The 12,834-nt window shown below is 53.7% G+C and overlaps 1 protein-coding gene across 5 annotated transcripts in view; it reads left to right on the top strand.

The window, feature by feature from the left end:
- The window catches only part of KIAA1671 (KIAA1671 ortholog), a 202,050-nt gene that overhangs the window by 93,254 nt on the left and 95,962 nt on the right, over positions 1-12,834 (top strand). Inside the window, exon 1 of one of the 5 annotated variants that reach the window (XM_049102037.1) lies at positions 4,571-5,334. The exons of the other annotated variants lie outside the window; for them this stretch is intronic. Coding sequence (XP_048957994.1) covers positions 5,284-5,334 — 51 coding nt within the window. The 5' untranslated portion in view covers positions 4,571-5,283. Of the gene's footprint in view, positions 1-4,570; positions 5,335-12,834 lie in introns of those variants that run through there. 5 annotated transcript variants of the gene reach the window in all.

Genomic DNA, 12,834 nt, shown 5'->3' on the forward strand with positions numbered 1-12,834 from the left:
GGGCACTCGCGAAGGGGTGAAGAATGTCCTATTTTCCACCTCCCTCCCCCCACCGCCTCCCAGTTGTGCATGTTCAGTGGTTTCCAACATCCTGCAGATGGTGACGCCCTGTGGGTTGGCTCTGCCCTGGCCGGATGGGCTCAGAGGTGCCTTTTGGGGAAGAGGGCAGATAACCCCCCCAAGTTGGCGGGGTGACCCCCAGCTTGGGCTCCTGCTTGTTCCCTGCTAGCCAGGGTGCTGAAGGCAGAGTGCCACTATCCAATCACAGCCTGAGAGCCCCCCACCCCCGGCTCTGAGCAGGTTCCACAGATTACTTGTTTCCTCTCCCCAGTGTCCCTGTGGGGCAGGCACCGGCATCCCCCCTCCAATTTACGCTAGGGAGCCGGGGCACACAGGGCTTAGCCAGCCCAGTATCACGCAGCTAGCTAGCACTGGGATGAGGACTTGAGCCCAGACTTGTTCCCCAGCCCCCGGGCTGCCTCTCTGAGACCTGCTGTCCCCTCCCTGGCTCTCCATTTCCCCCTCCGACAGCCTCCTGCTCTGTCTGTGCCCTGAGTCTGTAGGAGGCTGTCAGCTTCTGGAGGACAGGGCCATGTGTATGGCTTCCGCGGATCCCTTTCGGTGGCGGACAGGGTGCTGTGCACACAGTAGGTCTGCCCTCGGTGGGTGATGGGTACACAGATGCAAGCGTCATTTCCTTGTCAGCGAGGCTAAGCTCTGGGAGAAGTGGGAATATTCAGCCCTTTGGGATATGGTTACAGAGCACCTGCTAAGTGCTGGGCTGTGTGCCAGGCCCTGCCTGTGGAGAGCACACAGCCTCGTGGAGGAGACAGGCTCTCATCACACTGAGCACCCTAACATACTCAGAGAGGGGGCTCAGTGAGTCATGCTTCCGTGGAGGGCTTCCTGGAAACATGCCGTTTGTTTGCCTTGGGCTCGAAAGATGGTCAGATTTCCCCAGATGGAAACGGCATTTCTGAGCGTAGACCCTGTCTGAGCAAAGGCTGGGAGGCGGAGGGTCCCCCCATACTTCAGGAATGGGTTTGGCTGGGACAGTACATGGAGGCTGTATGGCTAAGGGCATTGAAGGCCGAGCCAAGAAGTGAGGCACACTGCATGGACAGCAGCAGGCTTGGGGGGCAAGCAGGCCCCTCTGGTGTCTCAGGTGGGGGCCGTGCCAGTGGCACAGGCCTGGACACAGTAGGTGCAGAGGGAGCGTGTGAGGGATGAGCGGGCAGTGTTCCTTCAGGGTGGTCAGTTGAGGGGTGTGTCAGGGCCGGGACATGGTCCACACCTGGGTTGTGGGGACCAGGAGGAATGTGGTGGATCTGGTCCCCAGGCCGCACCATGCAGTTCTGCTTTGTCCCCGTGGGAATGCAGGCCGATGGGCTAGGTGGTCCCATATTTCTAGAGGAGCTGGAGATCTGCATCGCTACACGCACTTCTTCCGAGGCTTACATGCTGGCACCTGTATTCAAATACAACAACCTAGCGTGTCTGTGTTCCTCCCTCCACCAAAATCACCCAACACCCAAACAAAATCATGCCTGGGGGGCGGCCAGTTTTCATCTCCCTTCGCAAATGCGGATGGCAATTTTCGCGACCTCCCATCTCTTTGGGGAGGTTTCTGCTAAGCTCTGATCTCTCAGGAGGGCTACATAGTTATACATTCAGTCTCTGTTTGAATGAATGAATGACATTAAGAAGATTGCCCCAGAGGACACCTGGGTGGCTCAGTCGGTTAAGCGTCTGCCTTTGGTTCAGGTCATGATCCTGGGGTCCTGGGATCGAGTCCTGCACCAGGCTCTTTGCTCAGTGGGGAGCCTGCTTCTCCCTCTCCCTCTGCCCCTCCCCTGTTTATGCTCTCTCTCTCTCTCTCAAATAAATAAAACCTTAAAAAAAAAGAAAAAGAGTTGCACCAGGACCCGCTGTGGCCAGGTGTTACACTGGTTCATGGGGAGACAGGTGGCCCAGGGAGGGCCCTTGGGCTTGAGGGATTGAAGGAGAGGCAGAGAGAAGCAGCAGGTTCTGCTGAAAGAGGCGCTCTGGGACCCCTGCATCCAGAGGGGCCGGATGGTTAATCTGAGGGTAGAGAGCTCAGCTGGAGCAGGAGAGAACCAGGCGAAGAGGAGAGGGGTGTCTTCACTTTCTAGGACTGCTGTAAGGAGCCACCACATCCTTGGTGCCTCAAAAACAATACATACTCTCTCTTTTGAAGCTCTGGAGGCCAGAAATCTGAAATCAAGGCGTCTGCCCGGCCAGGCTCCCTCCAAAGATTATAAGGGAGGCTCCCTCCTGGCCTCCTCCAGCTTTTGGTGGCTCCAGGCCCTCTATGTCTTGTGGCTACCTGGCCCCAGTCTGTGTCTCTTCCGTGTGGTTGCATCTTCTGTTTCTTACAGGGATACTAATTAGATTTAAGGGCTTACCTGGGTCATCCAGGATGACCTCATCCCAAGATCTTTAACTTGATTACATCTGCAAAGCCCTGTTCCTAAAGAAGGTCACATTGACAGGTTCTGGGTGGGCATATCTTTTGGGGTCCACCATTCAACCCGCTGCAGGGAGGAAGACTGAGGAACGGCCTGAGCAAAGGCCCCGTGGGTGCGTGGCTCGCTGGGTAGGGGAGGGGCCAGAGAGGAGTCTGGTGGTGAAAGGCAGGCAGGGGCCTTCAGTGGGAGAGATGGGAGCTCAAGGTATGTGTGTGGGCAGCGGGGGTGCCTTTGTCACCTGCATGCAGGTCGCACCCCTGCCAGGTGGAGACAGGTCCCATACTAGGGACTGACCCAGACTAAGTAGACATTATTTCTGGCCTGGAGTGGGGGGTGCTGCTCTTGGGGGCATGCCCTGGTGACCGTGACTGTGACCATCCCTGGGCTGGGCCAGCTGGGATTTGGGGGATTCCAGCTTTTGTGCCTGCCCACCCCCACCTCCCTGGTCTTGGGTCTGCTCCGTGTGCATCTTGGACTTGCCGAGTCTGATATTTTCCCTTCTTTGTTTATTCTTCCCACCCTGTCTCCATCCCCACCCCTGCCCTGCTCTCTCCCCAACTGTGCTCTGTTCTCTTTGTCCCTGTCTCTCCCGCCATCTGTCTCCTCGCCTTCTCCGACTTTCTTTGGGTTCCTCCCTTTCCCTGCCGGTGCCTCTCCATCCGGGCTCTTCTTCACCAGCGAGGCTTTGTGCTTGGGGACCATGTGCCCCCTCTCCCGTCTCTGTCATTCCCCTCCCCTTTGCCCCCCACTCCTCTCTGGATCCTCTTCCTTGTCAGGCTGGTGGGAGACCTGGTGTGAAGAGCTGGCCCTCAGCAGCCTCCACTCACGGAGGCACGGCGGTGGGGGATAGTTAGTCGGCCAGGGCACCCATCCTGCGCTTCTGTTACTCAGGCGTTACCGTTGTTCAGCCAGCACACTACACACACCCTGGCCACACAGCCAGCCAGCGGGGGCCAGTCCCCCACTGGACCATTAGCCAGCGAGTGAGGCCGCATCCTCTGCTTGTGCCTTCAGGACTCGGCTCTCTGGCTGTGCCATCAGCTGGACCGACCCTCTGACTCTACCATCAGGCAGTAGTCAGCTGGCAGGGCCCGGCTTTCTGGCTGCACCGTCAGCCGGTCAGGCAGTGAATGGGGACACTGGCTGTACCTTCAGCTGGATCCTCAGCTGGGCCCAGCCCCCAACCGTCAGGTGGGCAGTGAGCAGCTGGGACCCATTGCCTGCTGGATGTGGGGTGCCAAGAAGTGATGAAGCCATAGGCCTGCCTTTGAAGAGCTTTGAAGTTCACCCCATGGTTTCCTCTGCTGCTGAGCTCAGCTCTCCCCGTGGTGTTCAAGTGGGTTTCCTGTCAGCTGCTCAGCCCGGCAGCGGCTTGTGGGGCTGGTGTGCAGTGCAGATGGGCCCAGGGGTCTGGAGGGTGGGAGCCCGGCTCTGAGCCAACCCCTCTGCCGAGAACCCTCCCTCTTCCTGGAGGGAGGGAGCAGGCCTGCCTCAGGCGTGGCTCTGGCTCTGGGGTGGCTCGCTTCCTGTGCCCTGGTCTCTGGTGCGGACCTAAGCCGGGAGGTGGTCTTGAGCAAGAGGCCCTGGGCCTTGGTAGCCACTCACCTGCCGCAACTCCCTTTGCCTCTTGGAGTCTCTCTTTACTCATCTGACTGGTGGAGATGATAACGCCTCCCCCATGGAAGTGCCGCGGGAATGAAACTGGATATTTCAGTATTATTTATATTCAGTATTATATTTCAGTATTATTATACTTCACTGAATTTGCAAAACCCTGAAATGCAGAGATAATCCATCCCATTTTACAGAAAGGTTAACCGAGGCTCAGGGAGGTACAGGGACTTGCCAAGATCAGTCTCTTTTGAAGGAAACATCCAAGAAAGGTCACCTGGGAGGGTGCTGTCCTTAGATGTAGGTGTAATTTGCATTCTTAATCTCTGAGAATGGATGCTTCTCCCAGTCCCTCCATCATGCAGCTGGCAGGTGGTGGTGACTCTGGGAGCCTGTCTCTCCCTTCTTCCGCAGCCCCACCACCTGCAGGCGTGGACAGAACCCAGAACTTGTCTTGGGGAGCCCCAGGTTCCAGATTTGGCTCAGTTTCCAACTTGCTGTGTAACTGTGATCAAGTCCCCAGCCTTCTCTGGGCTGCAGTTTTTCCCCTCTGCAAAATGGGGACAACCAGACCCTCCTTCCAGGGCTAGACACTTAGCTGAGCCAGAAGGAACTTGATCGGAGCCAGGAGGGGCTGTGCGAACTGATGGGATCCATCTGAGTTGATTTGTTTCCCTTCAGTTGTGAGGAGTTGGATGGGGGAGCTCCCTCTCAGTGTGTGGTCAGGGGAGGAACCACACACGCTTGTACTCACACGTTCACACACTGAGACCCACACACATACACAGAAGTGCATGCACACACTCACTGACGGGCTCTTCCTGCCACACCGCTGAGACACCCTCCATGCCCAGAGCATCCGGAGGTGGGGAGAGCCCAAGGGTCCTGACAACTCAGCTGGGTTTGGGAGGAGCCGCCCCCGGACCCGCCCCCCTGGACCAGCCTTCTGAGATGTTCCAGGCAAGGCTCACGGGACCTGAGCAGTGACATCCCCACCCCAGAGGTGACCGTGGCCATTAGCAGGGCGTCTGGCTGGTCCCCTGGCTGCCAGCCGGCCTCTGAATGATTCATACCGCCTTGAACTTGACTCCGGCGTGAGCAGCCAAGCGGGAAGAGCCTTCCCCATCCAGAGAAAAGCTGGAAGTGTGCACAGTGCCGGCAGCAGAACCCCAGGGCACCTGAAATGGAGTATTATTACTGCCCTAGCTTGCTGAAGCTCCTACGGTACCTCTGGGTGAGTGTGGCCGCCTGGACTTGTACTTTCTTTTTCTTTGCCTCATGCCAAGTTGGCTTTTGGGTTCTGTCTGGCAAGCAGCGTCTCTGTTTTCTTGAGAAACGGTGGTGGTTTCAAGGTGGAGGGAGTGTTGGGGAAAGGGGGGGCCATTTGGTTTGGGAGGCAGAGCAAAGAGAGAAGAGCAGAGTCCAGACTGTAGCGATCACTGCTTCCCGGGAGCCGGTCACAAGTTTTCCCAGTCCTCGAGAAAAACAAGAAAAACAGGGCCACCCTCTAGTGAGGTTTTCTGAAAGTGACATTTCTTTGATTTAAAGGGCGAGTCTCTATTCTGAAATTATATCCCTCTTGCCTTTGTGTGTGAAAACATCCTGTCTTTTAGGAGATGAAAAGAATAGATTTCATTTCCCTTTCAATGAACTTAGCAAAAGAAGTTAGGATCCTTGCATTGCGTTCTCGCCTCTTTTATAACAGAGAAAAAAAAACCCCACAACTTCTCCTGGTGAAATGCCAGTCTGGGAACCCACGCACAAGGAAGCGCTTTGTGGGGTACAGAGTGCTTTTTCAGATCTTGTTCTCATTCTGAGACTGATGTGTTTTGCGTGTCCCGGGAAGTTGCTTGCCCTCTCTGGGCCTCTCTTTCCTCATCTATGAAACTATGGGGTGGGCGGGAGGCGATGGTGGGTTAGGTGACATTCATCAGGGCTCCCTGAACAGAGGGGCTTGGCGGACAACTGTCCTGAATGGGGCTTGGAGTTTTCCAGAACATTTTTCCACTGGGTTGAGGACGCCCAGAAGGCAAAGACTTGGGAAATTTTATTTATCCCCCCACTGAACGTTTGCAAATATTTCAGATGCCTTCTCACCCAGGGAATTTTCCGGAGCTCCTAAAAATACAACTTTAGGAAACACTGTTCTATCCTGGTCTCTCCCCCAGCGTCTGTGCTCCCTCCCCAGCACCCCAGGGAGCAGCTGAAAAACAGGAGACCCTCCCAGTCCGCATCCTGTGATCCCTGATGTTTGAATATTGTCACATTTTAAATGCAAGGCGACATTTATTGACGTTTCTTAGCTTTTTTAAATTATAAAAATAACATGGAGACACGGTAGAAAATTTGGAAAATCCTGAAAAGCATATAAATGAAGGTAGAAAACAAGTCACCCGTGATCATTTATTTGGGTCTTTGATTTCTCTCATCCGCCGGCTCTTGACGACCTTATTGTGTCCAGGTGTGTGTCAGGCTCTGGCTTTGCTGTGAGGGAGGCTGCAATAATGTGGTTTATGGTAAGAAATGCATATTTGGTCTTCCTTCCCGTCTCTGGCACTAAGTTCCTAAAACTCTGGAATTTTCTAAGTGATAAGGAGCAATAAAAGTGTCTTGATATTATGGTAATGAGCTGACTTTTTGGACCCCACCTAAGGATGGGGGCTGGTTGCCAGGGGAATTGAGGGAGATTGCCAGGGTAATTGGGGGAATTGCCAGATTTCGGGGGTGGGGGGTGATTGGGACTTTCAGTCCCACCCATGACCCCCAGGGAGGGGGTTGGAAGTTGAATGAATCCCAATGGCCAATGGTTTAATCAATCGTGCCTGCATAATGAAGTCTCAAAACACAAACAAATAAACACACAACAACCCAAAAGGACAGCAGGGGCTTCTGGGTTGGTGGATACATGGAGATTCGTAGAGAGGTATGAGCTTGCTCCAAGGACCCGGGGGTTCCACACCCTCTCCCCAAACCCTGCCTTGTGCATCTCTTCCATCCGACTGTTCACTAGTTCCACCCTTTTATAATGAACTGGTAAGTAAGATATTTCCAAGTCCTGTGAGCTGCTCTAGCAAATTAATCAAACTCAAGGAGGAGGTGGTGGGAACCCCGCCCCCACCCCACCCCCAGCCTGATCTGAACCGTAGCAGGCTGCAGGTTGGTCGAAAGCACAGGTGACAGCCGAGACTTGCGATTGGCATCTGAAATGAGGGGGCAAGCTTGCGGGACCGCGCCCTTAGCCCATGGGATCTGCTGCTGCCTCCAGGCTGACAGTGTCAGAATTGAGTTGAAATTGTAGGACACCCAGCTGGTGTCAGAGAACTGCTTGTGGGTGTTGGGGGAAAACAAACAAACAAACATGTGGGAATTGGTGTCAGAATCAGAAACACAGAGATGACCAAGATACGACCCATCATCCCTGGGAACTTGGAGCTCCGTGTGGGAGCTGGCCACATCAGCAGGCACTTAACACACACTTCCCAGCAGCAGTTGGGAGCTAGGATCAGATACTCAGTGTGCAGGGGTGAATGAGAACCTTGGGGGGACACAGGCCGTGCATAAGAAATTGGGACAAAGGCCACATGTGTGTTAGGGGGAGGTGGCACACAGAGCTGTGGACGACTCGGTCTCAGCTTCCCAGACGACTCGGTCTCAGCTTCCCGGGAGGCTGTGCTGGGCGATATGCCGGAGCTGGCAGGTGACGCTAGGGTAGGGCAGGGGGAAGGTGTGCCGGCAGAGGGCACAGCCTGTGCAGAGGGCTGGGGTGGGCGGGACAGAGGGCCAGAGCCACTGGCACGCTCAAGACCCGTCCCAGGAACCAGTGTGAGCTCACCCTGGCTGGCGGGAGATGGGATGCTGTCAGCATCAGGTGGACAGAGACACAGCTCCCTACCTGGCTTTGCCCCCATCTCTCTGTGTCACCTTGGGCGAGTCTCTGCTTCTACAAGCCTTAGTATACCCATCAGAACCATGCAGGGGTATGGGGTGAGGTGGTTTAGAAGGTCTTCTGAGGTGTGAAGCCCAGAGATTTCCAGTCGGTCACCTGCCTCCTGCGGGTGGCCAGGTAGTGCAATATGGAGGTACCGTGTGTTCTCACTGCTGGCTTTGCACTTACCTGCAATCTCTCCATCTTCTGCTTCGCTGAAGACAGCCTGGTGCACGTATAACGGGATTAGCCCTCTCTCTGGAAATTTAAGCTAGAAGCTCTTGCTTGTTGAGCTTCTGAGAAAGATTGGGAACATGGAAAATCCTCAGGCTTCAGATCTGGATTGTAACAGAGCCCCGTAGCATTGCGCAGGCTGCTTCACCTCACCGGACCTCAGCTTCCTCATCTGTGAAGTGGGGAAATGCCATCTTCCTCATTTGCTTTGTTGGGACATTCCTGTGAAACCTCTAGCTTATTTCTGAAGCCTAGAAACTGCTCCTCAGCAAATGTTAGCTCTTCCTCTGTCCTGGAAACCTACTGTCGGACTGAGGATGACCAGCTGACCACTGCCTATTGCACAGGGCCCGGAGTGGTGGTGGGCAGAGGGGAGGATGTCTCTCCCTACCTCTGCTACAGATTCCTACTCCTTCTCATTCATTGTCCCATTATCCTATGTTTTTTTTTTTTTTAAAAAAAGGTTTTATTTGTTATTTTAGAGAGAGTGCAAGGGGAGGAAGAAAGGGAGAGACAATCTTCAAGCCAACGCCTTGCTGAGCACTGAACCTGTCGCAGGGCTCAATCCCAAGACCCTGAGATCATGACCTGAGCTGAAGGCACACGCTTAACTGACTGAGCCATCCAGGCACCTCTTGGTGCAATACTCTTAGAGAAATGATTAACTTTCCTTCAGTAGTTCCCATCCAGGGGCAATTTTGACCTTCAAGGAACACTTGACAATACCTGATGGCATTCTTTGACTGTCACAACCCAGGGGAGGGGGGGAATGCTACTGGCATCTGGTGGGTAGAGGCCAGGGGTGCTGCTGACAACCATCCTGGCATGCCTGGGCTGGCCGCCCACCCCCCAAACCCCATTACAGAGTGAGAAAACCCTGCTTATATTTTGCCCATAGGGGGTCCCTGGGTGGCTCAGCGGTTTAGCGCCTGCCTTTGGCCCAGGGCATGATCCTGGGGTCCTGGGATTGAGTCCCACATCAGGCTTCTGCATGGAGCCTGCTTCTCCCTCTGCCTGTGTCTCTGCCCCCCCCCTCCCTGTGTCTCTCTCATGAATAAATAAATAAAATCTTAAAAAAAAAAGAATTTCACCCACAGTGGGGCAGGGGGGACTACGGGTTGGTCCACTGAGTACTGGCTGTCCACATCTTTGGACGTGCCCACTGATAACACGAACACTTGGCCACATCCCTTAAAAACACTTTGTAGACATGATGTTTAATGGCTGCTTAGTATTGGCGCTTGTCACCAGCCTCGATGTATTAGGTCTTCTCCCATAGGTGGACAGGATGCACTCCCAGGCACTCGCCTTGTGCATCACTTGGTCGTTCTCAGCTTTAAATCAGTTTTTTTTCTGCCCCCCCCCCCCGCTTGAGTTTGTGAGTGAAAGAAGTGGGGGAGCCCTTCTCACCTCCTCCGACTAGTCCGAGGTCTTGTACACAGCTCTCATCTCCCTTCCCCGGCTTTGAATATTCATTCCCTTTCCTCCTTTGTGTGGGGGAGGCGGGGGTGCTCTCCGGGGGCTGACACCTGTTCTATGCAGTGTCCAGTGTGGACAGCACAAGTAAAACACATTTCAACCAAAAAAAAAAATTCAGTTTTTTCAAGTTTTATTTAAATGCCAGCTAGTTGACATACAGTGTGGTATCAGTTCCAGGTGATTCGGCACTTCTGGGCATCACCCTGCGCTCATCACGACAAGTGCACTCTCAGCCTTAAATCTTTATCTACTTTTCAGGTTATTTTGTAAGTCAGCCTCTTAGGGACCAAGCATGGGCTGCTCTAGGTTTCTGCAGACTTGTCATTTGTGGGTGGGATGTCGGTGGCTTCCTGTCAGTGGCCCGAGTCCGCCAGCCACATACCTGCCGTTCTTTCTTGGGGGAGGAACAGCCCACCCCCATGGTCAGGCCCCTTCACCAGCCAGCATCAGCTGTGATGCAGTGGATGGAGACTGTTTCTATTTCACATCATTAGTAACTGTAGCTGGCAGCTGAGCTGCCATGACTGTTTTGAGTTACTTAATCTCCTGGGATAACCCAGCCAAACAGTCCCAAGGCTGGTGGCCTTTTGGGGGCATTGGCATCAGACTGGTTGCTTGAGGTTGTCATTGACAACAGTAGTGGCAGTGGGTGCAATAATAATAATAATAATAATAATTACCAATGATAATTAATAACAGCCACCAGCCCCAGCACTGTGCCTACCGAACACTTATAATATCCTGGGCTTAGTGCCTTCCAAGGATGTCTCATCCCATCCTCATGAGAACCCCCTGGATAGATTTCACGATCACCCTTGTTTTGCAGCTAGGGAAACTGGGGCCCAGAGAGGTTTAGGAGCTCATGCAAGGTTCCCCAGCTAGGAATTGTCAGAGCCTGAATCTGACTGAGCCCAGGTCTCCCTTGTATGTCACTTCAGCTACTTCCTGGAGCTCATTCTTCCGATTTCTCAGATGGTGAAACTGAGGCCCACAGGATTGAGGTGACTTGCCAGCCTACAGGAAAGCTCTTTATCCACCAAGCTTTGCAAGGTGGAAGATGAGAGAAGAATGTTGCATTGGGCCATGCCGGGTCTCAGCCAGGGCTCTGGCTGAGAATCCCAGCTTTGCCGGAGGCAAGTCCCATTACTGCTCTGGGCCTCAGTTTCCCAAGGTAGCTCAGCCCACCTTGCAGGGCTGTGCTGAGGATTCACCGAGATAAGGAGCATTGGTATCCTTGGCACAAGGCTGGACTTTGAACGGGTGCTCTGTTTTCAGATGTTCTTTTTTTGGAGGGTGGAGACACCTCTGATATAATGGCAGAGACACCCTGCACTGCCCCCTCCCCCAACACATGCAGACTTTCCTGGGCCTGGTGAGCCTGGGAGGCTGACTTGTGGCTGGCCACCTACCTCTCCTCTGTGTCACTCACAGCTAAGGAGGTTACCACAAGGTCACTTCCGGCAGCTTCTTCTGGAAGATGCCACGTGGCATGCAGTCCGAGATCAGGGTCGGTACCCTGTGTTGCTGGTTGCGCCTGCCTCTTCCTCCCTGCCAGGGTGGGTGGTTCAATGGCTCGGTCTGCATGGAATGATGGGGGAAACCACTTTGTTTCCCTCTGTGGTTGGTTGGTAAGCTTCATCTCCCCATGCTTGACTCCATGACCAGATTTTTTTTTTTTAAATGGAAAAATGTCCAAATGTCTAAATGTGGTTAGACTGGCTGTTCTTTTCTCGGGCTTCCTTGCTACTTGTTGATTGCACTACTCAGCCTGTCACCGCCTCCAGGAGACAAGGGTGTATACGTGTCCAGGTCTTTAACCTCCAGGCTCACCCACAGGTGGCATTGTGATGATCCTCATGACAACCCCAGGAGGTGGGTGTTATGGTTATTTCACATCTGAGAAAACAGAAATTCCCAGAGGTTGAGTGGACCCGCCTGATACTAAAAAGCCTGTAAGGGGCAGAGCTGGGATCTGAACTTGGGAAGTCTGACATCGAAGCTGATGTACTCAGGTACCGCACATGCTCCCTCAGGCAGAAGGGCCACCGTCCTGTTCACTGCTGAGTACCCAGCCCCTGGCACAGCTTCTGTCACCTACTGGTTGCTGATGGACCACCCGACTGACCCAGTGGGTCACAGATGCCATGAGGATGAGCTGGCCATGATCTTGAATGTGGTGCCTGGCACTCGGCACAAGCCTGTCAGCAATCACCATTGCTCCTGTTGTTTTTATGACTAGCTTCTGAATCTTAGATCTTGGCACCTTCAGAATGCCTGAAGGCTTGGTTTGGCTTTCAGTGTTTGTGGCTGAAATAGAAGAACTGGCTATTTTTGTGCTGTTTGAGTTGGGCCTGGCGCTTGGGCCATAGCCTGCCTCACGAGAGGTTTGCATCTGACTGGAGCCATGAGCATGAAGCCAAGTTGCAGAGCAGAGAACAGGGTCTTGGAGTTAGGCTCTTCTGGTTTCTGATCCCTGCTGAGCTGCTTACTAGTGGAGTGTGGGACTTAACCTCTCAGAGAGTCAGTTTTGCCATCCGTAGAGTAGGAATGATGATGATGGCATGTCCCTTGTGGGATGTCCCAAGGACTCAATGAGGTAATGCAAACGAAGCCAGCCCATAGTAGGTCTTGAATGAGTGTTTGCAACTGATGCCAGTATAGACTAATAGGCCCTTGATTCAGTTCAGTTAAACCCATGTGCTAGGCCCGATCTAAGTGCCTGGGATACATCAGTGAACAAGATGGGCAAAGATCCCTGCCTCAGGGATTAACATTCTAGTGGGTTCAGGCAATGAACAATGGGCATGATACCCAAGAACATGGATAGCATGTCAGGGGTACAGTGTGCTTGGGAAGAAGGAAGTAAGCAAGTAAGAAGGCTCAGGAGGACTTGATGTGTGGGGCCAGTGGAGGGGCACCCTGAGAAAGTGACATTTGAACAGAGACTTTGTAAGAGGGGGCCCCTCCAGGCAGGACCACCATCCCCCGTGAGTCTGCAGGATCCTCAGCGTTAAATGGAAATAGGACCCTTTGATGCTGGCGGCTCCTCAGGCTTGCAGGGCCCCTCTTGGGTCCTTGGTGGGCCTCAACTACCCT

The sequence above is a fragment of the Canis lupus genome, chromosome 26 (genome assembly GCF_003254725.2).
Source record: "Canis lupus dingo isolate Sandy chromosome 26, ASM325472v2, whole genome shotgun sequence".
NCBI classification, from domain to species: domain Eukaryota; kingdom Metazoa; phylum Chordata; class Mammalia; order Carnivora; family Canidae; genus Canis; species Canis lupus.